This window comes from Ochotona princeps, chromosome 12 (assembly GCF_030435755.1).
Source record: "Ochotona princeps isolate mOchPri1 chromosome 12, mOchPri1.hap1, whole genome shotgun sequence".
Taxonomy (NCBI): domain Eukaryota; kingdom Metazoa; phylum Chordata; class Mammalia; order Lagomorpha; family Ochotonidae; genus Ochotona; species Ochotona princeps.
Genome location: NC_080843.1, coordinates 36,793,670 through 36,821,243, shown reverse-complemented (window position 1 = coordinate 36,821,243; position 27,574 = coordinate 36,793,670). Strand labels below are relative to the sequence as shown.

The 27,574-nt window shown below is 37.7% G+C and overlaps 1 protein-coding gene across 3 annotated transcripts in view; it reads right to left on the bottom strand.

The window, feature by feature from the left end:
• Nucleotides 1-27,574, bottom strand: part of DIAPH3 (diaphanous related formin 3) — a 472,570-nt gene that overhangs the window by 303,345 nt on the left and 141,651 nt on the right. For all 3 annotated transcript variants that reach the window (XM_058670671.1, XM_004577440.3, XM_058670670.1), the window contains 6 exons: nucleotides 17,854-17,964; nucleotides 17,459-17,577; nucleotides 16,510-16,626; nucleotides 12,409-12,527; nucleotides 10,504-10,568; nucleotides 2,236-2,340 (listed from right to left, as the gene is read on the bottom strand). In XM_058670671.1, the coding sequence (XP_058526654.1) occupies nucleotides 2,236-2,340; nucleotides 10,504-10,568; nucleotides 12,409-12,527; nucleotides 16,510-16,626; nucleotides 17,459-17,577; nucleotides 17,854-17,964 (636 nt within the window). The remainder of the gene's footprint in view (nucleotides 1-2,235; nucleotides 2,341-10,503; nucleotides 10,569-12,408; nucleotides 12,528-16,509; nucleotides 16,627-17,458; nucleotides 17,578-17,853; nucleotides 17,965-27,574) is intronic.

Below are 27,574 nucleotides of genomic sequence, written 5' to 3'. Positions count from 1 at the left end.
CATCTAGGGTTACCCCAGGTTGCTATGATGAAGATGGCATCATCCTTTGAATGTTAAGGACGCATGTGTGTTACGTTCACAAACACGACTGCACTTAAATATTAATGTCTCAAAACGAAGATATGGTTGAATTTTGCTATATCCCAGCTCGTTTCGTAAGACATGATTGGCCTGAAAATGAGATTCTGGAGGGGTGACACTGACTATCTTGCTCGTCATATCCCCAGCACCTCACAAGTGCTTGGCTGGTGAACTGAAGGAACGAAGGGTAAGACCACAGATTAACGGGACATGTTTCATTCATAATTTTCATCATCAGTAGAGCTTTGACCAAAAAAGAATGATCAGAGATTTCATAAAAACTACAAACTAAATCTGAAGAAATGAATAGGGTGATCAACATTTAGTCTCTAATTCTAGATTTTCTTCTAACAGCCATAAACACAGGTCATCACCATGCAAAATGTAAGAATTCAGAAAATGTTGTTGTTGTCAGCTTCACAACTGAATTTAATCTCATTCCTTGTAAAAATACCACATGGTAACTTGTCAGAATGGGTGTATGTGTATATATGTGTATACACGCATGTATGTGTGTATATATATGTAACAACAGTTTTGTGGAACACATCTACAAGAATTTTTTCTATTAAGAAACAAGAGCAAGAAAACGAAACAAAACAGTCCTCAGCCCATACTAAGAAAAATATTTTAAGCCAAGGTCTATAGGTCATTGTGACCTTCAGAATGCAAATGTCCCTATCAACGTAACAAACCAAGGAGCCAAATGGGAAAAAAATAAATAATTTCAATGAAAAGTAATATATTCTTCCAACACTGAGCAAACATCATGGGATTGGTATTGCACTCTGGGATAAGCCACCAACTGCAATGCCAGCATCTCAAATGGGTGCCAGTTCAAGTCCCACCTGTACCACTTCTGATTCAGCTCCCTGCTAATGCACCTGAAAAAGCACAAGACAGCCAGAATACTTGGGCACTCATATAAGACACATGGATCAGTCGCCTGGATTTGACTGGTCCAGGCCCAGCCACTGCTGCCATTTAGGGATTGAACGAGGGGAAGGAAAAAATATCATGAATAAGAATCATTTTCTTGTGCTTGTACATTGGTTCAACTGGTTAGTCCTCCATCTACAAGTGCTGCATCACATATGGGTGCCCATTGTAGTACTGGCTGTCCCACTTTCCACCCAGCTGTTTGTGGAATTGGGAAGCAGTGGAAAATGGCCACATGTCTTGAGATCCTTCCCATGTGGGAGACATCAAGAAGCTCCTGGCTCTGCATCAGCTCAGCTTCAGCCATTGCAGCCAGCTGGGAAGTGAACGGGTAGATCAAAGATTTTTCTTTCTGTATCTTTCACTTTGTAGATCTGCCTTACTAATAAAAATAAATCTTAGAAAAACAATCATCTTCTTGGAGAGATTTTTTTCTAAAGTTGAACAATAACATGTAACTATCTTCTATGGTATGTTCAAAATACCCTCTAACAAAATTACAGACCGTATCTTAAAGAGAATTGGTAATAACACATAAAATGTTATCAAAGACTATGTCAACATAGTCAAACCATACATATTGCTCCCCATCATAAGGCAAATCTACTGAACAGTTAGCTATGAAAAGTCTGCCTCATCTCTCGTCACTTAAAGCACAGAGATGATTGTACTTCCTGCTCTCTAAATGTTTTATGTGGAGAGGGTGCATGCGAGCTATCGGATTCATAATCCAGATTTGCTTCTTTTTGTCATGTTTTAAATCTGTTTACTTTTGGAAATTGAAAAATTATCAGAAAATGTTCTCAGCAAGAGGTTATCTTTTACAGCAAGGTACCTATCAGCTGAAGGTTTTGAAAACTAGACTGAGCAATAATTTGCCGTATGGGATAAAGATCAATGACGAATGACAAATCTGTGAGTGAAAGACTTTAACCTTTATACTTAATTACTCAGAAAACATGTGAAACTAGGAATAAAGCTGAAGAAAAACACATAAGGCAGATTAAGTAGAAAGAAAATTGGTATTTCTAAGAATACACAAACATTCAAAAGTCAAATTTATACAGCTAAACACAACAAAAATCCATCAAAATAAGACTATGGAAGCAGGCAATTGAAATTAAAGTTGAAATAGCTTGGTGCTATGAAGACATAACATAACTTTGCTACCCTAGTGCAGTTTCTGTAACAAAATCACTTAGACTGGCAGTTTACCTGAGATTTAAAAGCTTGCAACTCTGCTTGAAGCTCATTAATCTTTGCCTCATTTTTCTGCAATTGTGCCTTGGTTTCTTGGTGGTCTGTAAACTCTTTTTCAAACTAAAAAAAGAAAGACAGAAATGAAAAGCACTCTTTATACTGAATTTCTGAATTGGGTTGGTGAAACGAGGGGTAAATCTTTGCTAAGTCACCCACACACTTTTTCTAGGTCCACCAAAATCACGTCAAAAGACAGCAGAGAAAGCACAGATGGAGCCTGTGACCTAATCTAGGCAAACAGGCCCACAGATATCCATATAACCTTGGAATTTTTCTTAAAAGTCCCTAAATACCATGACAACTTTGAAATAAAGCAAACCATTGTACTGAATTCCTTCACACTCAACTATAAAAAACTTGTACATGAAGAAATTTATCTGAAGTTTACTGACATATTTTAAGATTGATTTTTATTAAACACATATACAATATAAATGTATTAATTACTTAATCTTTGGAATATCTTCCTCATATCCTTAAATATTGATGGAAAATTAATATTTAAGTCTCTCATGCAACACTTTCTGGAAAGAAGCCAAGTGAACTTTCGTGAATTTTGTGAGTTTTTGAGATCACACAGCCACCTGTCCCATGCTGACAGGTACTCTAATGGCTTTATTTTGCCATTATGATGACTGAAGCTTCTCTAACAGAAGTACATTTCAATGATGCATGGTCTCATAATCAATAACAGGTATTTGACTGTCTTTTAAAAAAATTATTTTTTTTCGGAAAGTCAGAGGAGAGACAGCAAGGAAGATATTCCATCCAATGATTCACTCCAAGTTGCAACAATGGTTGAAACTCAGTTGACCCAAAGGCTGGAGCCAGGAGCTTCTTCCGCGTCTTCCATATGGGTGCAGGGTCCCAAGGCTTTGGGCCATTCTTGTCTGGTCTCCCCAAGCCGGCTCAGAAGCGGGCCCTCCAGGATTAGAACTAGCACCCATTTGGGAATCCAGGGCGTGCAAGGCAAAGACTTGAGCCACTAGGCTACCATGCCAGGCCCAGTATTTGACTGTCTTTTAGAAAGTTTGGAAGTTTATGAAGAGGGGAGGGGTGCCCTGTGGTTCTCAAACATTAAACACAGGCACATAACTTCCACACTTCAAGCTCTAGTCAAACCTCAAACAGGAAAACAAAAATCTATGGTTCTACAGTGTACAAAGGGCTTTGGTTTTTACTTAGTTTGAAAAGCAATTCTCTCTGGTCCTTACCAACACAAAGCAGCCAGCGATAGCATCTCTTCCTCTGCTTAAAGATGTAAGACAGAAATTCTACAGCCTCTGCCTCCTGAGTCTGACATACTAAGATGAAACCACACCAACTCCCTGCAATTCATATTTAGAGACTAATGATTCTGAAGTGATTTTTAGAAGCAGTTTCAGGAACTCAAGGAAAGAAAAATTCTCTATAGCATCACGACCCTTGATATGCACATTCTCCCTTCGAGCTTTACAACTGTTAAAGCACTAACAGCAGTGGGTATGATTTTGCTTTCCTTTCTTTTAAAAATAACAAGGCACAGGTGAGAGGAAGGACTTCCATCTGCTGGTTCACTTCCCAAATGGTAGCAATAGCTCATATGAAGTCAGGAACCCAGAATTCACTTTAGAGTGATAACTTCAGCCATCTCCTGGAGGTTTCCCCGAGTGTGCATCAGCTCGAAGCCAGGGCTGAGGGTGGTCCAGGAACATGAATCCAGACACCAATATACAATATGGGCATTCCAGAAGATATAGTGGCCAAATGTTCACCTTGACAAGTGGACATACCTGACATACCCTGACACCAGCCAGATGTAGACATACTTATGCCACCAGAAGAAGCATTTTTAAACTTTCTTCAACAAGATTGTGAAATAACTTGTTTTTAATTCCAAGTTTATAAATCAGAAAAATAAGTTGTGATTGATTCTCTCCCTGTCCATCATGTGTTCCTTTATAAGGATAACAGGTCAAAACTGCTCAACAGTTTACCCAAACCACACCAACATTACCATCACTCGCACTATAGCTACAGCTGATCCAAATTCCTCCATCTGTTACATCAGACATACACAAAGACTAGGCCTAATAAAATACTCTACAACCTGCCCTATGCTTGGGTCTCAAGGCGCACACAATTTGTCATTCAGAGCCACCTCAGGTACTCTATTAACACACCTCTGTGCACTGTTAACCCAATATATCTTGTCCCAGACTTTATCCCTTTTAGTTTCTCTAACCAGAGCCTTACTTTTGCCTGAGCCTCATCTTCAGAGAGAATTCTTAAATCACACTCACATATTTGACCTGTTGAACTTAACAACTCAAAATTTATTATTCATTAAGACTCAACTCAGATATCACTCTGACTCTAGAAACTGTAGGTTACCAAATTCCCAATTCCCTGGCCTTCCTAGAGTCTCCAGGGATATCTCTGTAGCTGCATTTCTTAACTTGCTGACTATTTACCACAAGCAGCTACTGAAATATATATTTAAATTAAACATTAAATTGAGGCCTGCATCATGTTGTAGTGGGTTAAACCACTGCCTGTGAGGCCAGTGTCCCACATGGACACCAGTTTGAGACCTGGCTGATCCACTTATGATTAGGCTACTTGCTACTGTACTTGGGAAAACAGTGGAGGAACCCAAGTGCTTGGATTCCTGCACCCATATGGGAGACCTATAGGATGCCCCAGACACATGGCTTTGGCCCAACATGGTTGCAGCCATTTGCAAAGTAAACAAGCAGATGGATGTTCTCTTTTTTTTTTTTTTTTAAAGATTTTATTGTTATTGGAAAGGCGGATATACAGAGAGGAGGAGAGACAGAGAGGAAGATCTTCCATCCGATGATTCACTCCCCAAGTGAGCCGCAACGGCCGGTACGCGCCAATCCGATGCTGGGACCAGGAACCTCTTCCAGGTCTCCCACACGGGTGCAGGGTCCCAAAGCTTTGGGCCGTCCTCTCCTGCTTTCTCAGGCCACAAGCAGGGAGCTGGATGGGAAGTGGAACTGCCGGGATTAGAACCGGCGCCCATGTGGGATCCTGGGGCTTTCAAGGCGAGGACTTTAGGCGTTAGGCCACGCCGCCAGGCCCAGATGTTCTCTGTCTTTCCGTCTCTCAAATATTTATAAAATCCTTTTAAAAATTAATTTAAAACTTCATTCAGTTCCTCAGTCACATTAGTTATTTTAAAATACATAACAGAAAAGCATGGCATTGATCATTATCATGTTGAATACAGTTTACAAAGCATTTTCATCATTCCATATTAAGCAGATATGACACACAGTAAAAAACATTTAGAAATCTGTTCCTCTATTCAATTGTTCTTTTCCTGTGTGATCTATTATAACTTTGTTTTGTTTCTCCTGGTACTACTTGATTGTACCTACTAGTTTTTGTTGAGCATTTCCATTCTTAGAAGTACCACTCCCAGGTGTTTGCATTTCACAAAATTCTTTTTCCATCCATTTGTTTCATTCCACAATTCTTGACAGATGTTATCTTTAACATCGTTTCAATTACTGTTCATATCCAAGTAGTATCTAAATCCGCCCAAGCTCAACCTCTCAATTCCAGACTACAGATAAGTCCTATCAATGCATTTCCAACTATTTAATAAAAAAAAAAAAAACTCTGAAGAAAATTAAAAAGCAATACTTTCAAAGCCAAGCTTTCCTCTCTTACAAATTTTTTTCTTAGTTCTCTCGCTTTTTGTAAATCACAGCTCAGGAATAGCATGACTTCTTTATTTTCAAAATTAAAGGTTTCATTATGATCATTAGCTTAATACCTGGTCCTGGGGTCTGGACCCAACCTATGTATCTCTTGTTATACCATCAACACTTAATTGCATGCCTACAGTACTGCAACAGATGCAAACCTGGACAGAACACAGTGCTTTCAGCAAGCACAATGTCTGGTGGCAAAGTGAAAAACATCGAACATTAAATCTAAAAGGAAGCACGAAAGTCACTAAACAATTCTAGGAGGAATGATGCTTAACATGAGATCTGAAGAACTTTGCAGAGTTAACTGGAAAACACAGCTAGCATTTCAAGTGAGGAAGTAGTACAGCTTTTGTGGATGAATGACAAGCAATCCTTTGTATGCCTCACAAAGGAGATGTGAGAACAAACTGCAGGGGATGAAGCAAGAGACATACACAGGAATGAAACAGTTGAAAAGAACTTTGCAGAAAGTCAAAGAATGACAGCTTTTTTCTAACAAACTATGGAGAACAATCAGAATACACAGACTAAGAAAATAATACGATCAAATTTGTACTTTGCCAAACCTAACACGCAGTAGTGTGGAAGATGGACTAAAAGAGCAATGCTTATGGCATGGCAATCAGGTTAAAGAGAGGGTAACAGCAAGGAAATGCCATCAGACTACGGAATCCAAAAATTATTGTCTCGCTGAATGAAGAAAATACACACAGGGAGGGTATAGCTAAGAGGAGCACAGTGTTTTGCAAGCTGAAAACATGTTGCAACTTGGAAAATTTTGTACATAAAACAAAGGAAAGTGATTTTGAGAGAAAACATTTGTAAATTTGGTTTGGCATACAGGAAGCATGAGATGAAGAAAATTCAGAATGAATTTAAATACATTTACTTTTCTTTGATATCTCCAGCTGTTCTCTCACATCCATCCTCAGGGCTCATATTAGATACCATTTCCTCACTGAAGTCTTCTTTTGCTGTCCTGGTCTAGGTGTCAAATACATTCCATAGGGCCCGGCGGCGTGGCCTAATGCCTAAAGTCCTCGCCTTGAACACCCCGGGATCCCATATGGGCGCCGGTTCTAATCCCGGCAGCTCCACTTCCCATCCAGCTCCTGCTTGTGGCCTGGGAAAGCAGTCGAGGACGGGCCAATGCATTGGGACCCTGCACCCGTGTGGGAGACCTGGAAGAGGTTCCTGGTTCCCGGCTTCGGATTGGCGCTCACCGGCCCGTTGCGGCTCACTTGGGGAGTGAAACATTGGATGGAAGATCTTCCTCTCTGTCTCTCCTCCTCTCTGTATATCCGCCTTTCCAATAATAATTAAAAAAAAAAAAATTAGCAATTATCACACAGTGAGAAAAAAGAAATGTAGTGCAACACTGATCAACATGTAAGGTCACAGAAATGAAGCTCTTTTACTTTATTCAGTACCCTTCCAGTGCCTTCCATAAGCAATTAAACTAAATCCTTGTAGATTGAAGTGATGAGCCATCTCCTGTCAAAACCATCTTTGCAATGTGAATCAGCTGTATCAATAGAATCAAAATCTTCACTCTCTCAGGATCAAAAATCTTAGATGTTTTATTCTCTTTTACAATGAAGATGATTTTCACTGATACACATATAATAAGAAAAAACATTAGAAAAAGATGTTTTCTAATTTCAAAGCACAGCTAGCGAGACGAAGATAGAGTGAGCAAAAGCGAGATCATCCATCCACTAGTCCAATCCCCAAAGATAGCAACAGTCATGTATGGTAAAAGCCAAAGCCGGAAGCAAAAAAACATCTATCCTCGTCTCCTGTACATGTGGCACGTGTCCAAGCACTTGGTCCATCCCCTGTTAGTTCCATGAACATTAGCAGGAAGCTGGACAAGAAGTGGAGTTGCAAAGATTCTCAAATATGAATAGTAGTGGCTTTCCCAAAAGGCAGGTTTTTTTTTAACTTCTTGCACCAAATTGTGAATACAAAAACGTTAAATTATACTAATAAGAATGAATTTGGGATTTGCACCATGACACAGTGGATTAAGCTGCCACTTATGATGCATTCCAGCTAAGTGCTGGTTTCAGGCTCAGGTCCTTGACTTACAAAACAGCTCACGCGTTCCATCTAGGAAAGCAATGCGAAATGGCCCCCGTGTTTGGAGTCCTTCCACCCATTTGAAGGCCTGATGGATTTTCAAGCTTCTGGTTTTTAGCCCAGTATAGCTCCAGTCAAAGCTAGCTAAACAAATAGAATGATAATTCACACACTGTAGCCAAATGTATTAAATTAACTAGGCCACACAGAAAGCATTCTTTTTTAAATGAGAAAAATGCCCATATCCTCCCCACAAAAAGATCAGAAAAAAACAAACTTTGCTTTACCATTTAAGTAATGCCTACACAAAAATCCTTGTTGCCTTGGGGAAAAAAATGAATCTCCATTAGAAGTTTACCTTACAAAACTGGTATGATGGCCTTCTCGGAAAAGCGTTACTAGAGCAGTATTGCACTTACAAAATTACACACAAAAATGTCAAGAAACACAGTTAACGTTGAAGTTCGGCTTAATTTCAGTCCGTAGGGTAAATGTATTAGTGCATCTGTGCAAGAAGGTTGATAATTCAATATTCTCTATATACTTTCTGACATTTCTGGTCTTCATTTTTCAAATTTATGCACCAAAATAAAAAATGTGTCTAGCAACTATGAAAGTTTCCTGCCTAAAGCAAAGTATTTACATGTGTCCTTATAAAACTATCAGAACAAAGTTTTTGCTGATATATACAAAATGGTAAGGCAATAGAAATCTTTTATGGAGCCAACAGTATTTTCTGAATACATCCAGGACACATAATTCTGACTAAAATGAAAAATAGACAACTAACCTTGATCAAGGTTTTTCTTCCCTTTACATTTCAAACTTAGCATTCTTTTTCAAGAAAAAAGATGCTGAAAAACTGCTTTGTATATACTATACACTTAAAAATGACTATAAATACAAATGCATATTTTCAAGGATGTATACCAAGTGAGGATTTTAAAGTTTACTTAGATAGGAAAGGTAACTACCCAAAGTGCTCAGGACCAAAGTATTCTAGATTTCAGAATTTTTTGGATTTTGAGTATTTGTAGCTATATATTGATATATACTGGAGTAGGAAGCAAGTCTAAACAAAATTCTTTTTTGGTTCACATACCCCTATACACAGCCAGAAGACATTTTTACAAAGTGCTTGCAGTATAACTAAAGTGGTACAAACATTAGGTTAGCTGGAGAATTTTTCACTTATGCTATGCTGGAGCTCCAACTGATCAGATGTTGAACACTTCAGATTTCAGACTTTTGGATCAAAGATGCACAGCTTGTAATTTCTAATTAAAAGTCTAAGTGCTTACTAAATATAGAAAGTGGAGTGGGGATTGGGGGATTGCCATAACATGAGCATCTATTAACCCAATCACTTAGGGCAATCCACCAATTTGAATCCCACAGTAAATGAAGTCAATTCATCTCAATGACCAACATCTTCATATGTGATCACATATCTGGCATGTGATCAAAAACCTGGGACTATCACAATCTCTCAGTGTGCAGTAAGCTCAAAGCTCTAGGGCTCAGACATTTACAATGTTTTTCATGAAGTAGAAGGAATTTACGAAAGGATACCTATCACAAGTTACATTTCATCTTCAGAGTTTATAGAAATGCACAATTCTCTCAAGGTACATTTAGGATTAACTATACTAAAAAATGCCCACTGCCTGGCAGTGTTCAAGACACAGTAAATGCTCACTGCTTGATAGCGGTATTAATAACTATCATTCTTTCAGGCCCAGCAGCGTGACCTAACGCCTAAAGTCCTCGCCTTGAACGTGCCAGGATCCCATATGGGTGCTTGTTCTAATCCCAGCAGCTCCACTTCCCATCCAGCTCCCTGCTTGTGGCCTGGGAAGGCAGTCGAGGACGGCCCAATGCTTTCAGACCCTGCACCCGCGTGGGAGACCCGGAAGAGGTTCCAGGTTCCCGGCATCGGATTGGCGCAGCACCGGCCGTTGCGGCTCACTTGGGGAGTGAAACATCGGATGGAAGATCTTCCTCTCTGTCTCTCCTCCTCTCTGTATATCCGGCTTTCCAATAATAATGAATCTTAAAAAAATAAATAAATATTCTTTCAGTGAAACAAACTCATGAAATCAAGTCAGAGTTACTGAAAGAAATGTAAAAGAACAAAACTCCTCAAAAATAAAATTTTACAAGTACTTTATAAGCTAGAAATTAAAGGAAAACAAAATTGTAATGGAGCAAAAGAATTGAAATCCATCATTTTATAGAAAACCCATTTTCTGTTTCTGAAGGAATACTTTATGCACAGGCTTAAATTTTCCTTAAATCTTTCTTCAAAGAAGACATCTGTGCATAAACTACAGGGTGGTAAATAAGGAAAAGCAAGGCCACAGAACCAGTCTTGCAATGGTTCCTCACACACGATGTTGCAAAAGTAGTTACTCACTTTTTTGTTCAGTTCCGAAGCTTTCTCTTCAAACTCTCCCAGTCTAGCCTGATCTATGCAAACATCTAAAATCACAAGCACAGGAAATACTTAATTCCAGAGCTTTCGAAATACATTACATTGAAAGCTTAGAAAAAAATTGTTAAATACAGCCACTAATACAGTAAATAAGATACAGGAAAAATATCATGTAACGTTGGAATGGAGAAAGCTTTTCTATCCATAACAAGAACAAAAAGACATAAAAGAGAAATCAATCACAATCTTCAACTTTTACAGCAAAAAGGAAAGATTTCAATTGTAACATAATGCATAGGTTTCCATTACTTATATCTATGTATGTGTGTATATCTATATATACACATATACACATATATACCCCCACACACATATATATGTAAGCTCATATCAAACAAGTATGAGAATAGACCACAGTGCTGAACAAAAAATTACAGAAAACAAACTAAAAATTGCTAAAAACCTGATACTATTTTCATTCTAATGAGAATATAAAAACATAGGGCTTGGCAGTGTGGCCTAGTGGCTAAGGTCCTCGCCTTGATCCCGTATGGCCGCTGGTTCTAATCCCGGCAGCTCTACTTCCTCTCTGTCTCTCCTCCTCTCAGTATATCTGACTTTGTAATAAAAATAAAATAAATCTTAAAAAAAAAAAACATAAAAAGGAACTCATCACAAAGAATATTCCATAATATTAAAATCTGCTAACACAACAGAAATATAAAAACTTTGCTGATAAAGAAATAGGCAGTACATAACAAAATTTTAAATATGCATTTTTGCTCACGTAGTAATTCCAAATGTTAACCTATCCCATTACAAAATCTCAAAATAAGCATGTTAATATCACCTTTAATCTCATCAGAACTTTTGTGTTTTATTGTTGGTAGGTTGTGAAGCTGACAGTAACAGATACAAGTTCAAAGGAAGACAAAGCCAGTTACACTACAGTGCCAGCCCCTGTCTATTTAAAAATATTAATTTTTCTGGTTCAACTGAACAAATTACTCTACCATAGCATTATTGTTTTGATTCATAACAAACTGTTAGTTTAGAGCTAAGTACAGTGACATAGCAAGCTAATCCTCCACCTATGGCACCAGCACCCCAAAAGGATACAAATTCATGTCCTGGCTGCTCCACTTCCTATCCAGCTCCCTACTTATGGCCTGGGAAAGAAGCGGAGGATGACCCAAGGCCGTGGGCCCATGCACCCATGTGAGAGACTCAAAAGAGGTTCCTGACTCCTGGCTTCAGACTGGCCCAGCTCTGACCATAGGATCCATTTGGCAAGTCAACAGCATATGGGAGACCTCTCTTTCACTCCTCCTCTCTGACATTGCCTTTCAAATAAAAATAAATCTTACAAAAAAATGAAATGATAGAAAACCGACCATTGCTTCTGCATTATCAGTGTATCAACAGCAACAACAAAAAACAATTCCCAAGAATTACTTTGATTATTGACTCTCCAAAAGGATCTCAAGAGCCAGAGCTAAGCCATGTAGGAAGGCACAGAAGATTTATATATATATATACACATATTTTTTTTAAACTGGAAAGCCAGATTTACTGAGGGAAGGAGAAAGATCCTCCATCCGCTGATTCACACCCCAAGTGGCCACAGTGGCCAGAGCTGAGCCCATCCGAAGCAAGGAGCCATGAACTTCTTCTGAGTCTCGAAAGCAGGCGCAGGGTCCCAAGGCTTTGCCCCCCTCCTCTGCTGCTTTCCCAGGCCACAAGCAGGGAGCTGGAAAGAAAGCAGAGTAGCCGGGATATGAAACAGCACCCATGTGGGATCCTGGCGTGTGCAAGGCAAGGGCTTTAGACGCTAGGCTACTGTGCCAGGCCCAGAAGATATTTCTATATAAATAAAGTAAGACTCACCCACAAACTGTGTTAAATCTAAATCTAGTCTCTTTCGATATGTGAAGTCTGGATCCATTCCATCTCTATGTAGAACAATCTGAGATACACATTCATCAATTAATTTGAAGTATTGTTGCCTAAAACCAAAGCAAATAGTCGTACATTCAATTTATTCATGTAACTTCATATCAAAGTAAAATACTTCTATGCTAAGCTAGATCTCAGGTTCTACAATTCATCATTTATACAGTTTCAACAACTGGCAAAAACATTAACGGAAGACTGAAAAAACAGAATTGCAACTATTTTCCTTCTAAGCATTAAAATTATTTTTTAACTCTTAGGGAGTAAATCACATTTCAAAAAAAGTCTGAAAATGGAATTAAGAGGTAAGTTTATTTGGTAACAAACAAGCTTTGAAATCCATGCATATATGAGGTTTTCTAAAAGTTCGCTGAAAATATATATTATGAACAAATGGCAGAATGATTTCAAATTATTTTAGACTAAAATAAACTTATTTACACTTTTTCAGAGTGACACACACTTTTACAGATGATCCAGTCACAAAATTCAGAACCTGGACCTCTTAGCCAATATAAAAAGATGAGGTGTAACAAACTTAAGAGTAGTCCTCAGAGATCTGAGCATATTACACTAAAATAACTACCATTAATTTAGTTACTACAACCCAGAAAAACAAATTAAAAAAAAAAATTCTCCAAAGAGTTCTATGGAAAGGTCTTACAATGTAACAGTATGTTACTTTCACAATATGGAACCAATTGTGAATTATATAAATAAAGCAAAGCAGAAAAACATATAGCAAAAATAATTTAAAATTCAGTTTAAGAAACCCCCCCCCCAACAGGGTTCATATTGTCACAGCAGTTAAACTTGGTCCACATGATACGTTAAAGAACATTCTTTGATACCTAAGCCAACAAATGTGAAATAGAGGAAAAAATGCATAAACAAAGCTGAACTAAAGTAACAGAACGGATACTATTCTGATGAGACACAATGCTCATCCCCAGGCACCCCTTGAAATGTTTTCAGCACACGTTTCCTCTGCAAACTCTCCTGATGATCTCGGGGATGGCCTCTCACGCTATTTGGGCCATGTGACCTGTGACTTATTGCCTCTGACTTATCTTAAACCTAGTAAACTATTCACCATGCTGGGTAAAACTGACTACAACTACCCCTCATTATTTGGTAGAACATAAAAATATTCAAGAAAATGTTCTTAGGTGCAAATGAAAGGAAGGTGTTATTGATGGTTCTCCAATAAATTTTCCCAAATGTTGTCAAAGCTGTGATCATTTAAATTTCAGAGCATTCATTTCACATCTGTCCTGTTAGAGACTTTTCAATTCTTTAACTGCTCAATATTATGTTCACGTTGTTCAAAACATTTAAATTACCAGTTATTTCATGTCATGTTTTGAATAACTTTAGCAAATATTTTTGTGAATTCTGCAATATCAAGTTTTGAGTTATTTTATAATATACCGGAAATATCATGCAAAGTTTTGGGAACCTATAGTAGCAAATAATAATGTAATTCTGCGTTTCAGAAATGTAAGTGTAAATGTAGACTATGTAAATCTACAAAATCTTCTCTTTAAGCATTATTGGCAAGTTAATGAATGCATCAGAGAAATACTTGTATGGGAACAACTTCACTAAGGTCTAACATAAATCATAGTTACCTCACTAATAAGATAAGGTTGTCAGCAAATGTTTTGAAATCAACTGTTACTTTCATATTTAAAAAAAAAAAGGTTATTTTCATTTTATTTGAAAGAGTTACCTCTAGTACTAAACTCTCCAACTGTCTGTGGACAGCCAGGGTTGGGTCAGAACAAAACAAGTTACCTGGAACTCAATCCTGGGCTGGCACATAGACTCATGGCTGGTAACTAATTGCCAGAATTATCATCTGCTGCCTCCCCAGGAGCACACTAACAAGCAGAGTAGCCAGAATTCAAAATGGAACCTCAGATAGGAGATGCAGGTGTCCCAGGCAGCAGCTTCACCACTGTGCCCAGCAGCTCCCCACACTGCGTTTTTAAAAAGCACTGAAATATACCATCCGCCTTCCAGTATCTTGCTATCATCCCTACCTCTTGCCTCTCCCCTTTCTTAAGAAATAAGGTCTGCCATTGATATACATTCTCCAGTCAAGTGCTACCTTTAGTCTCAAAGTTGAAAATGAAAAGATTCTAATTTCCCATTCATGAACTCGTTTCAATGAGAACATCTTGTATTCAGCAAGGAAAAAGTTAATCTATGATTTAAAACTCAAATGAACAATTATTTTTGTTCATATCACAAGTATTTAATTTCCATTAAGTGAAAAGTGTTCAGGTCATTTAAAGTTTTTGTACAACTAAAACTCACGTCTACCTGAGGTCAATGAAATCAAATCATGAAGGTTAGAAAAAAAATAGAACTATATGCCATTAAGAGTGAATTTTACTGTATTTAAAAAGCTGCCAGTAAAATTTCTAAAGGTAAAGCATGACAAAAACACCACACAAATGAATGCAATTCTGACAGAATCCTACATTAAAGGCATAATGTCTTTTTAACGATAAGCAATGACAACTATGAAAGTCTAAGCTGTCCTGAGGACAGCAAACACTGCCTTCTTAGAAACGTGTCTAGAAAGAAGACCAAAAGCCTGGCCACTTACGGTTTAAAGAAAGAAATCAACATGCATGAGAACAAATTTAAAAGCTGATACTCAAAAGACGACCAGAACAGCCAGATATCTATAGCTGATTCAATATTTTGGTAACATTATAGCATGTTTGAGATACCCGATTCCACTCAGTGACAGAATTACCTCAGCATACCAGAGCAGTGGTGCTGTTCACTGTTTCGAAGCTAAACTACATGCCCTCTTGTTGTACACAAAACTAGAGTCTAAGGAAATATCCTGCAGCTCCAGAGATGAATTCAAATCACTGAAGGAAAACTGCAGTACCGAATTTTGTTTTTAAAATGACATCAAAAACTCCACAGTGCACAGAAGCGACCACAAACACACATTTAAAAATGCATGGGGTTAAATTTTAAATTAAGTTATGCCTAGAAATAAAATAGATGCATGATCAAGAGGGCACCCCCAAATGCTAAAATCTGATTTTATTCGTGTTTTTATCTAGCAGGTACAAAAGTAGTTCATTCAATGAACTATCAAAAAGTAAAGTCAGTTTTGTAACTGATTACTAAACCTATACTTTACAGTATTGATATTTGTTGCAAGAAAAGGAAAAAGGCTTGTGGTATGACAAATACTCAAGAATTTTAACTTTTCTTTTTCTCTTCTCATTGAGTACACACACACACAAAAAAAAAAACATCGTGACATCACACGGAGGACACACCTCAACACGGCTGCTCTTCATTTTTGAATAAAATTTCAGTAGTGTGTAAATGAGTGGCAACACTGACAAAATACATTCTATTATCTCAGTTTCCCACATGAAATATGACCAAAGATGGAGTGAGGAATCAAAGAACACTTATTACACACACGCCTTGTGAGGGATCTTACTAGAAATCCCATTCCTGTGATGAAACTTCATTCAGAAAAGGTTCATATATAAACACAGCTTTGTTATGATACAGATAGAGAAAGTATAAAAAATTGTTAAGTTCAGTTGGCTAGGATATATAATTAAACCTGAAATGACATTTATATTTTTTCCAATATTGTAGAAACACTCAACACAGCTGTGTTGCAAGGTATTTTCTACCTACTTGAGCAAATAATGTTTAGTATCCTTCACATAATATAAAAAAATATCATTCCTGCTACCCAAGGAACAAGAAGGAAATATTATCCTTCGCATGATAAACCAGGAATTCGTTGCTAGCTCAAATTTTTATACAGATGAAAGGTTACAGCCAAGAATTCACTGGAGCTTAAAGAGTAACAGTAACATTATTTCACCATCATCTACCTACTTAATGTATGCCCAAGAGAAACATGAAATTATTCAATGCCATGAAAGGAATAAAAATGTGTTTGTCCAAATAAAATATCAGATGACTCTCATAATAGTTTCTAGTAAATGAAAACACTGGAATATAACTTCCTCTTACCTTATAAAATAATCATTGCGAATCAGCAGCAGATGTTGAAGGATAGATATAAAATGTCCCTCTGCTGCAGTTTCCTTAACAGTATTCCACAACATGTTGTAAACATCATGAGCTTCAGTAAGTTGATTAAGGAATACATGAAGTTATTTATACTTAATACCTAACAACTGGGATAAAACGTCATCAGAATTTGCACTGTAAGGCTTTAAGAAACTATTCTTTCTCATCTTCTACTCTAGATACTATGTACATCCAACATAAAATGCAGGTACTTCGATTTTATGGAAGAAGGGGGGAAGAGCTACAAAAATGGCAACTTGATCTGACACTTCCCACTTCCCTCTAAGAGCCAACCTGCCTCCCCCTATGCAGAAATGCTGCTGAGCACAAAAGCAGAGGGGAATCCATTGGGAACACTGCATTGTGAGTACTACATTGAATACCAACCAACAGAACTGGAAATAGGCATCCTTTACCATGGAGCTGTATGAACTAAGGATAGGAACATTTACTTTCAGGAAGAACACAAACATCTGCAGACCACAGAAATAACAGGGTTCAGACAAGTATGTACCACACCTACCCTGTAAGCCATGGGTACGTATTATTAATGCTAGAAACCACTGGAAGGGAAGGGAAGTGTCAAAAATTAAAAATGAAAGACTATACACAAATACACAGGAAGCTAGTTCAACAGAATCTATCTGCTAGTTGCAACTTCCATTTATATATACATGTATGTGTGTATATATACATATATGCACATATATATTCATACATGTAAGTGCAGTTACAAAACCACAAGGCTGATTATATATCGGAACTTTAGAATTTAAAGGTTCAATTCAGTGCTATTTGTATAAAATGGGTTAAATATTTTAGGGGACACAGTTGTTTTGGATTCAGCAGTAATTTTACAGGTTGAGTAAATTTCAGAACAAAAGGATATTCAAATTCAGCTCTAATATCTTCAAGGCGATGGGAAAACTCAATCAAATCTTCTTCCTTGTGCTCATCAAAGACTTTAAGTTGGATATCCAGGCCATCATTCTTAACACACTTTAAATTCTAGAAATATTGAATAGCAATGACAACAAATGATTTTAATTATGCAAAAAGAATTCATGAAAAACATGTAAACAGGAAAACAACCATTCACCTTGATTTATGGCATTCAAACATATCAACTAGTAAATAATACCCATATGTATATTGCTAATATACATTTTTATACTCAAGGCTTTTCCCAAAGATAAATTATTCTTGAAGGTAATTTATCTAAGTTTCCCTCTCTCAAGTACTCTTCTAATTTAAATATTAATAAGGAGACTGCAGGGCACTTACTGGCAATATCTCTTTCAATCCACAGCGCATAAATTCATTCCTGATATGAAGCCTGAAGTCCAAATCATCAGGAGATGTAACAAGGGCATTGATGAGCTGCATACAAGCTACCTACAACAGATTACACATCAGACACAGACTTGATTTCCAACATTAAACACACAGCAACAAAATCGGAAAAAGTTTTTCTTTTGCAAATAACAGCAACTATCTTCCCTCACAGCAGAAAATATTAGAACAATGGATCTGTAAGTAAGATAATTTAGTCACACAGAAATTAACGAGGAAGTATAGTTTCAGTAGAGTATTTGACTTCTCACGTATTTGGGGGTTATTAAGGTGAAGCAAAAATGAACACACATTAGCTGCTGGTACCCATTCCATTAAGAAAATTCACTTGAATCAAAAGGAGCCTCCACAACGTCACTCCATTTGCATAAAACAAACTAAATATATATCCCATTTGAAAAGTAAGTATCAACTGAGTGGATAATATTTCAGACAACAAAACAATTTCCCATTTTGATAAAGGAACCCAAAGTCCCACAGATGTGAAGGCCTACAGGCTCCTAAATCTTGTTAAAGTGATTGTTAAAACTAAAAAGCATGTAATCAACATTGCAGAATTCAGTTCTGAAGGTTAATTTACCAACGTAACGATTCTCACATTTTGGAAAAATTCAAAAATACTAGATTTTATTAATTCAGAAAAAAAAAACTGGTTCACTAAATTCTTTAATATAGGAAGTTTGTATAAATAATGAAAATCAGCAATCACACCATTCTTCAGTTCATGTTGAAAACTTTAGGTTACAACTCTGACTTTTTTTTAATATTTATTTTATTTTTATTGGAAAAACAGATACACAGAGGACGGACAGAGAGGGAGAACTTCATCCAATGATTCACTCCCCAAGCGGCTGGAGCTGTACTGATCCAAAGCTAGGAGCCTCTTCCGGATCTCCCACGCAGGTGCAGGGTCCTTAGGCTTTGGGCATCCTCAACTGCTCTCCCAGGTCACAGAGAGCTGGATGGGAAGGCAGGGCTGCCGGGATTACAATCAGCAACCATATGGGATCCCAGCACGTGCAAGGCGAGGATTTTAACTGCTAGGCTACTGCACCAGCCCAACTCCCTTACTTTTATCCCTGACTGAACTGTATCTTCCATCATTTAAGATCCACACAAAGCAAACAAAAGCGATTCCCTCTAGAGCAGCAAAGTATTCTTTGTTACTGTTGATAATGCTATTTTTCTAAGTTTACATTCCAACCTAAAGTCTAGCAAGAACTACCAGACTACTGATCAATGCTTAACCTCATGCTGGTCCGTAAATTGTCTTTTCTCCATCCCTTAAGGCTAGGTTTTATATGATTTTAAAACGTCGTTTTTGGATTAAGAGAACAACAGGAGTCTCATTCCTGCTGGTTGAAATATATAGTAATTGTTACATTTGATATCTAACACAAAAAAATCTAACAGGCCCACTCTACTGTCAAAACATAAGATTGCTTAAAGTAAGGGTGGGAAATTTGTCAGCAGAGGAAAAAGAAAAACACACTTCTTAAAAAAAAAGTAAAACTTCAAACACAGTCTACATTTGCAATGTACGTTCACTCAACTATAACCAGTTCGTGTCAAAAAGTCAAATTTTAAATGTTTTCCCTACACTCCGTTGCTAGTCATTACCCCATAAACATAAAAGCTAATTTTTCCAGCAACGCTATGCAATTTTAAAAGATCTCAAAGAGCAAATAATGTTTCTCTACATTCTGAGAAAGTAAATCAGTTTCATTGATGTAGCTTCTGAAAGCACACAAGTTATTAAGCAGCAAAAGTAACTAAGGTTTAGCATCATATTTTACCTCAATGGAAAAAATACATAGATAAGGCAGATGCAGATGATAGTAATGAATGAAGAATACAGCAGATCATGTCTGGGAAACAGTCAAATAGAGTAACTCCATAGGAAAGGAGGAAAGGAAATTAAAATAAGTTTAAAATTCAATCTATAAATCCTTTCTCAATCTTAATGGACAAGTGCCATCATTGTTCATTTATCAGGCAAATAGGTCTAGAAAGTTTGGTTAATTTACCAGGCAAACATGTCTGCATACAGTTACCAAACATTGTGCCTGTTACAGATAAAAATTTCTACAATCAAGACCAAAGAGTTGTTTCAGATTTATAACATATATATTAAGCTACACAGTTCTTGTAATGCTACATGATTTAGCATTCATTCACTACTTCAGATGATGATGCCAGTCTAGAATACATGTAGTGCCAGTTAACATAGACACTGAAGGGTCAATAACTATAAAAATAGTTGGGACATTTCATCTGCCTTAATGAAGACAAAAGTAGTATTTGGCATAGGGTAAGAATATGGAGAGACTAAACAGGTACAAAGATCGGTGAATAATGGTTATGGATTCAAGAAAAGTAGCCTGAAGTAGAGAAGATGTTCTAAGAATTAACATTGCACAAAGGTCATACCTATTCCAAAATTACAACAAATATAAACTTCATCAGAGGAGGGAGATGGAGAAAGTGTTAACATACAAAAAGTTAGACAAAAAAAACAAAGGACAGATGAGGTGTACTTTCATTTGCCACACTGGAAGAGTCAGTTTCAACTGGAAAATGGAAATCATAGGTGTTTTACACAAAGGAAGAACAATAATGAAGACAACAGATTGAAGCTAAGAAGCCATTACAGAAGTAAATATGGTGAGCAAGCAGAAGGGCTTAAACAATTTTGAAATGTAAAGGACTGACAATTTAATGGGATCGAATTACAACAAACATGTCCACAAGAGCTCCAACCTTTGTTGTTCACATATGAAATAACACCCTTGGGCTCGGCGGCGTGGCCTAGTGGCTAAGGTCCTCGCCTTGATCCCATGTGGCCGCTGGTTCTAACCCCGGCAGCTCCACTTCCTCTCTCTCTCCTCCTCTCAGTATATCTGACTTTGTAATGAAAATAAAATAAATCTTTAAAAAAAAAAAAAAAAAAATAACACCCTTAATGAATGTGTGTGTGTGTGAATATATATATATATATATGTATGTAAAACAAGGAAAGCAGCAGGCTTTAGAAGAGATTGTTAGAAATCATTGACTCAATATAAAATGGTCACTGAGTACAAGCTTTGTGTCATATCTTAATAGAAACTTAAGATATGAGAGAGAGATGTTCATCATGAAGTAATGAGGCATAATGTAATCACCGCGTTCAGAAAACATAGCATATGATGCCTATTAACTTGCATTTATGTGACTGATTGCTCCGTGACATGCCAAAACCTACCACCCATAGTTGAGAACAGAGTAAGCAAACAGGGAACTCCTACCCTCCTGAGAGCACCTTAAAACCTTAATTTCTACCATTTGGGCACCGGACTGCAGTTCACCAGCTCTGATTAGTATCCACACTTCATTCCTTCAAACACTACTTACTGGCCACTACTTTGTATCAGACACTGTTCTTAGTGATAGAGAAACAACTTGGAAAATAAAAAATCCTATAAGACAAAGAAATAAGCTGAGACCGACTACAAAGGCTTTTGACCTGGGCATTGTGAAAGGTGAAATTGCCATTTACTGAGATAGAGAAGACCATAGAAGAAACAGACTTTGAAAGAAAATCAAGGTTTCAGCTGTGGAGATGTAAATCAGAAATATCTAGGGGTGACTCAAACAGTAATCAACAATAGCAACAACAAAGTTCAGAAGGAAATTAGATACAGAAAACACTACTTCAAAAAAGAAATTATCACAGCCATAATAGGTGAAAACTGAAACCCCAAATGGAATTATTCACGGAATAAAAAAAAAGAGGTAAGAACTGATTGGCACATTTCAATATTAAGTTTTGATCTGTAGGTTGAGGAAAAATAGAAGGAAACAAGAAGATTGTGGCGTTCTGGAGTTATGGGAGGAGGTCTCAATGTGGAAACAGTGAGATTACTGTCAAAAGCAGATCAGGGGTCTCATCGGGGCCCAGTGCAGTGGCATGGCAAGCGAATCCTCAGAGTGCAGTATCACGATACCATAGGGGTGCAAGTTCAGGTCAGGGCTGCTCCATTTCCAATCCAACTCCCTGCTTACAACCTGAGAAAGCATCAGAGCATGGCTCAAGTTAACGTACCCCTGCACCCATGCTCCTGGCTTTGGATCAGTTCCTTGGCTGTTGTACCCATTTGGGGAGTGAACCAGTGAATGGAAAAACTGTCTATCCTCTTTTTACCTTGCAAATAAAAATAAATCTTCAAAAAAAAAAAAAAGAGGACTAACCAATTATTACTGCACTTGGTAAAATGAAAACACTTGAGAAGTTCTTAGAGTTGTTTTCCTAGTTAACTAAACAACTGCCTTCTCAGATGCACCATATGCAATCACTAAGCAGGAAGTATACAGGGACGACAGCTGCAGCAGAAATACAGATGTTACGAGAGTTGTCACAATGTCATCATATCTGAATACTGAAGCCAGAAACATGACTTCACTTGCAATTTCCATCTTCCCATTAACGCACACCTAGGAGTAACGGGTAATGAATGGTTCAAATACTTGGGTCCACACTGCCCACACTGGAGATCCAGATTTAGATCTGGGCTCTTAGCTTTATCTTGGAGCAGTCCAGGCGCTGTAGACATTTGCAGGCATTCAAGGGAATGACCCAGTAGATAGAAGATCTCAAGCACTCTCTCTTGTTCTGAATGCATCTTAACACATTACAAATATTCTACCTCGACTTCTGGTTCAAGCAAGTCTATACGAAGATATTATCTCAAGGTCCAATTCTAACGTTTTGGAAAACAAATAATGTAAGCTCATTTTTCACTCTTGTCTAATCAGAAAGGTATCTTACATTAACAATAAAAAGTGTATTTTTAGCAATGTACCCTCTAGTCGGAGGGGTGCAGGCCTGTGTCCATCCGGATTTGGAATAGCTGAGGATTTCCTCAAGTGCAGCAGGATACTGAAGACGCAGCACAAAGACTGAGAGCAGCAAAGCCCACAGAGCCGAAGGTCAGAAAAATGAGCAGCCAAAAAGGTAACTACAAAGAATGGGACAAATGTCAGGATTGTTGTCAACTAGGAAAGTAAAGACATACAGGAGGCAATCAAGTGGATAAAACTGGGGATACAAATCTCAAAGATGTTCAGTACGTGGGGTAGAAACGCAAAATGCAGTTTATGAGCAAGAGAAATGATCACAGGCAAATCATCAAAAGCAGAGACAGCTTAACCACAGAGAAAGGAACCACCAAGTGCATCATTTCATCAACAAAGGAGCTTCCAGTCATGAAAGTAAGTAGGGTTTCTTCGTATGTGAATACTTCTCACCCAAAGTTCCTTTAGCACCCAATTTGCAGTTACTATGCAAACACAAATGAGTAAAAGTAAACATCTAGTGTTTAACCTTTAGTTTCTGATCCTTTTTCAATAACAAAAGTTAAGCACAAGATTCAAGCTACTCTAACAGGCTCACGTGGTGCCTAAGTCCCATTCCAAGCCTGTCTGATGCATTCCAAGGCCATCATAGCTGATGCTATCTGCATATGTGCACTGAAGAAATTTACAAAGTGGACTTTAAAACAAAATCACAAAATCAAACCATGTTTAGAAAGTTAACTGTTGGATCATCATGGATATAAGCCAGTATTTTCACAAGTAACACAGTAATAAAATGATGGCTATACCATATGCTTAAGAAAAAAAAAAAAGTTCCAGCTTCAGGAGCTAAATTAGCAGATATATAGTTGTATATTTTATATTTACAATTGAATGTTCTTATGAATGATACACCAGAAGAGAGGAAGTGCTTAAAAACTGCATGAGTCCCACACAAGGGGAAATAAGTTACAGGACTCAAGAACTTATAACATACATGAACAGGAATAATGCAGAACAAACTTGCATTTGTAAAAATGTTTATTAAGACCCTCCCTGCTGAGACACTAATTTTTCTTTTTCAAACATTTTTATTACAAAGTCAGATATACAGAGAGAAGGACAGACAGAGAGGAAGATCTTCCGTCCCCCAATTCACTCACCAGGAGGCTGCAATAGGAGGCCAATAGGAAGCCAGGAGCTGGGAGCCTCTTTCAAATCTCCTGCATAAGAGCAGGGTCCCAAGGCTTTAGGCCATCCTCCACCACTTTACCAGGCCACAAGCAGGGAGCTGGACGGGAAGTGGGGCTACGAGGATTAGAACCAGTGTCCTTATGGGATCTCGGCATGTGCAAGGGAAGGACTTATGCCACTAGGCTACCAGGCCAGGCCCAACATTGTTAATTTCTAATATAGTCTAACAGTTTTTGATGAAGCTGCTAGTACTGCAATTTTCATGTGAAATACCAGGCAGCTTTAAATTGTAAATTCTGAGTATATGCTTCTGAAGGGCAGGATTGTATTTCATTCATCTGAGTAGTTCCAACATCTAGCATAGCCTAGTATACAAGTTATTTTATCAACTAATCGCTGAACTGTAAATCTTTAGACAAGATGTAACATTATATTCAAGTTTTCTAATGTAGCATAAATGAAGTATATAAGCTCAGAAGATTGGCAGTGCATTCTAATAGCAATGATTAGCTGATAACCAGACATGCTCCCTCTGACAATAACAACTCCCAATAGGTTATGCTGTTTCTCGTAATTATTATTACAATCATGGTAAAACATTTAGCAACCTATCTTGATCTGTTTGATATTTTATTAACTTGTACTTCTGTATTAATCCTACTTACACAAATCTCAATGAAAGTCATAGTCAAACAGATGAATGAAAACAAAGCCATCTCTACATCCTTCCCAGGATGTCCCTATGAAGTTCCTAACAAACTCTTTACAAGTACTACCTTCTTCATTTGGTCAGTTCATAACGGTGAGAACAACTGACCTGATATTGAAAACAAGTTGAGTTAACGTTCCTTTTGGGGGAGGGGCAGCGTGGAGGGATTTATATGGTAGAAAGGCATTAGGAATTCAAAATAAGTATTAATACAGAATTATGCATTATAAAAAGATCTTTACTTGGTCAAAATAAAATTTTGGTGAGTTTGGGCCCGGCACTGTGGCCTAGAGGCTAAAGTTCTCACCTTGAATGCCCCGGGATCCCATATGGGCACCGGTTCTAATCCCAGCAGCTCCACTTCCCATCCAGCTCCCTGCTTGTGGCCTGGGAAAGCAGTCGAGGACGGCCCAAAGCTTTGGGACCCTGCACCCTTGCGGGAGACCCAGAAGAGGTTCCTGATTCGCAGCTCTGGATCGGTGCAGCACCGGCCGTTGTGGTCACTTGGGGAATGAATCATGGGACAGAAGATCTTCCTCTCTGTCTCTCCTCCTCTCTGTATATCTGACTTTGTAATGAAAATAACATAAAAATCTAAAAAAAAAATTTGAGCATGTAATGGACACAACAAAATCAAATAAACTTTCTCACTATAGCAAGGCAGTGATCCCTATAATGCAAGTCACCCAATTAGGAAAGATGGTAAGAATTGCATCCTGATTTTAACTGAAGTGATCAATGATGCCGTGGCAGCCATAGAAAGTACTCGGGGTTATCATGGATAACAGGGGTACCTTAGAGTACTCAGTATCTCAATACCTCCAGTTATATGTAAAGATTAGTGGAAACATTGTAAGGAGAAACCATCTGATTCTACCGTAGAGTGCAGTTGTTGGTTTATGAGATTAATTCAGCTGACTGACAGGCAAGGCCAAAGTCAATATTTCTGTTCAGCCTCACCCCACTGTTCGGAATCCCATTGATCAGTAGCCTTACTTAAATGCTCTGAGACAAACCCAACAGCTTTAATCAGAGTTTATCAGACCAAGTATTATGCCACTCATAATAGAAAATGAAAGTATACCATGTGAGCTCAGGGTTTCTGCCCTCAGATATGTCCTACTGTACCTTCTCGTCACACTCTGAGTGTCAAAACTGATACTCAGGCAAGTCTATTACTGTGAGTAATAATAATGGTCTTTTATTTTTAAACCTAAGAGTTCCCATTTTGATCGCACCCCAAAAGCTGTGGTGGACTAGCATGTTATTTTACGAATCACAAAAAAGTTGTGGAACTTTCATGTTCTCTACACCCACAGCACAAGTGCAAGGCAGGAGGATGTGAATGACACCACAGGACAAGGATCACAGGGCATGCTGTCCCTGCAGGCCTGAGGACACATGTCAAACAGAAATGCCAATTAGCTTTAGGATTCTCATAGTTCCTTTCTTGACCAAAAGGCAGCACAATTCACCTAGGTCCATGAACAAAAATGGATTTCAACACTTCTCTGGAATATAGATATGCCACTGATAACCTGGTAAAGTGTGCCTCTGACAAAGAACATGGAAGATACAGACAACAGAAAGGGAAGAAGAAATCAAAGTAAAAAGATTCAGGGAAATAAGCTTGGAACTGTTGAACCTGCACTTATTCTAATCTTCTACTAAGCAGTGCTGGATGACGTGAAGGGCTTACCACACCCAGCACCACTGGCCTCTAGGATGGAGGGGGAAGGCACAACTCCTAGGTCAGCTGCTCACATCTGTCTGTCCCCATTGTCCTCAGTGCTGACCAGAGCACGGTGTTAGGAGAGGGGTTCCCAGTAGAATGCTGTTCTGTTAGGGTGTGACCATTTTGTTTTGCCATTACTTCTAGTGCTGTTATTATCCACACAGGGCCTGCAAGAGAATCTGTAAGTTGTCCAGTAGTGTATCCTGTGCAGTCACCTAGAGGGGATTATATTGCTTGCAGCTGGATAACTATCTGCTATAGTTGAGAAAAGAAAATGTTTGCTGATTTTAAGCCCCATATTCATATCTGTACTTTCTTTTCTGATAAGACTCTAAGGCCTGAAACTATTTCACTTCAGGTAAACAGCCTTTCATTTTTTTACTACATCAAATGGGTAAAAAGTATACTCAATTCTATCATAATCATAAGCAAATTATCTTTATTATTATGATCAAACTATCAAGTAGAGCAATCGTCTTTTAAAAACTACTTTGTCATAAACATACTTTGCAATAAAAGAACAATCAGGCTTTTTTTTAACTACCTCCCAATTTCTCTAATTTAAAAGCAAACAATGCTTTGTATCTTATTCAGTGACAAACATGTTTTACTTTTAATTTGGTGATTTGCTGATATTATCCAAACTACGAGTGCATTTTAATAAATGCAAATTGTATAGCTATTGGAATGAAATAAGCATTTAGAGCATCGGCTTTATGGGAAAATTAATAGCCAGCTAGCTCTAAAATATACTTTATTGGAGGAAATTAAGAAATATCCAAAAGAAAGTATTTTCAGATATTAGGAAAGTGTTGCCTGGTAATTTTAAAGGAAATAGCACATAATTAGCAATTAGAAAATACACTTGTTTGAAAAATCCAAGATAGCTTCTTAGAAAATGGTACCTTATATACTTAAGCTTACCAGCTCTGGGTATTTCACCTATTAGGATTAATAACAAGAAACCCTCACTGAGGAGCAAAAATCTACAATAAAAGCATCATGAATAAAATGAAATCTGAACAATTCTTCACATTGTCTATTGTTAATAAAGATCCATGGAAATGTAATTTGAATGTGTCATAAAAATGGGAAGTACACACAAGTAATACACAATTGCATTTCTTGATTTTAAAAAGTTTTAAAATATATCAAGGAGTTGGCTTTCTGGTCAGCAAGTT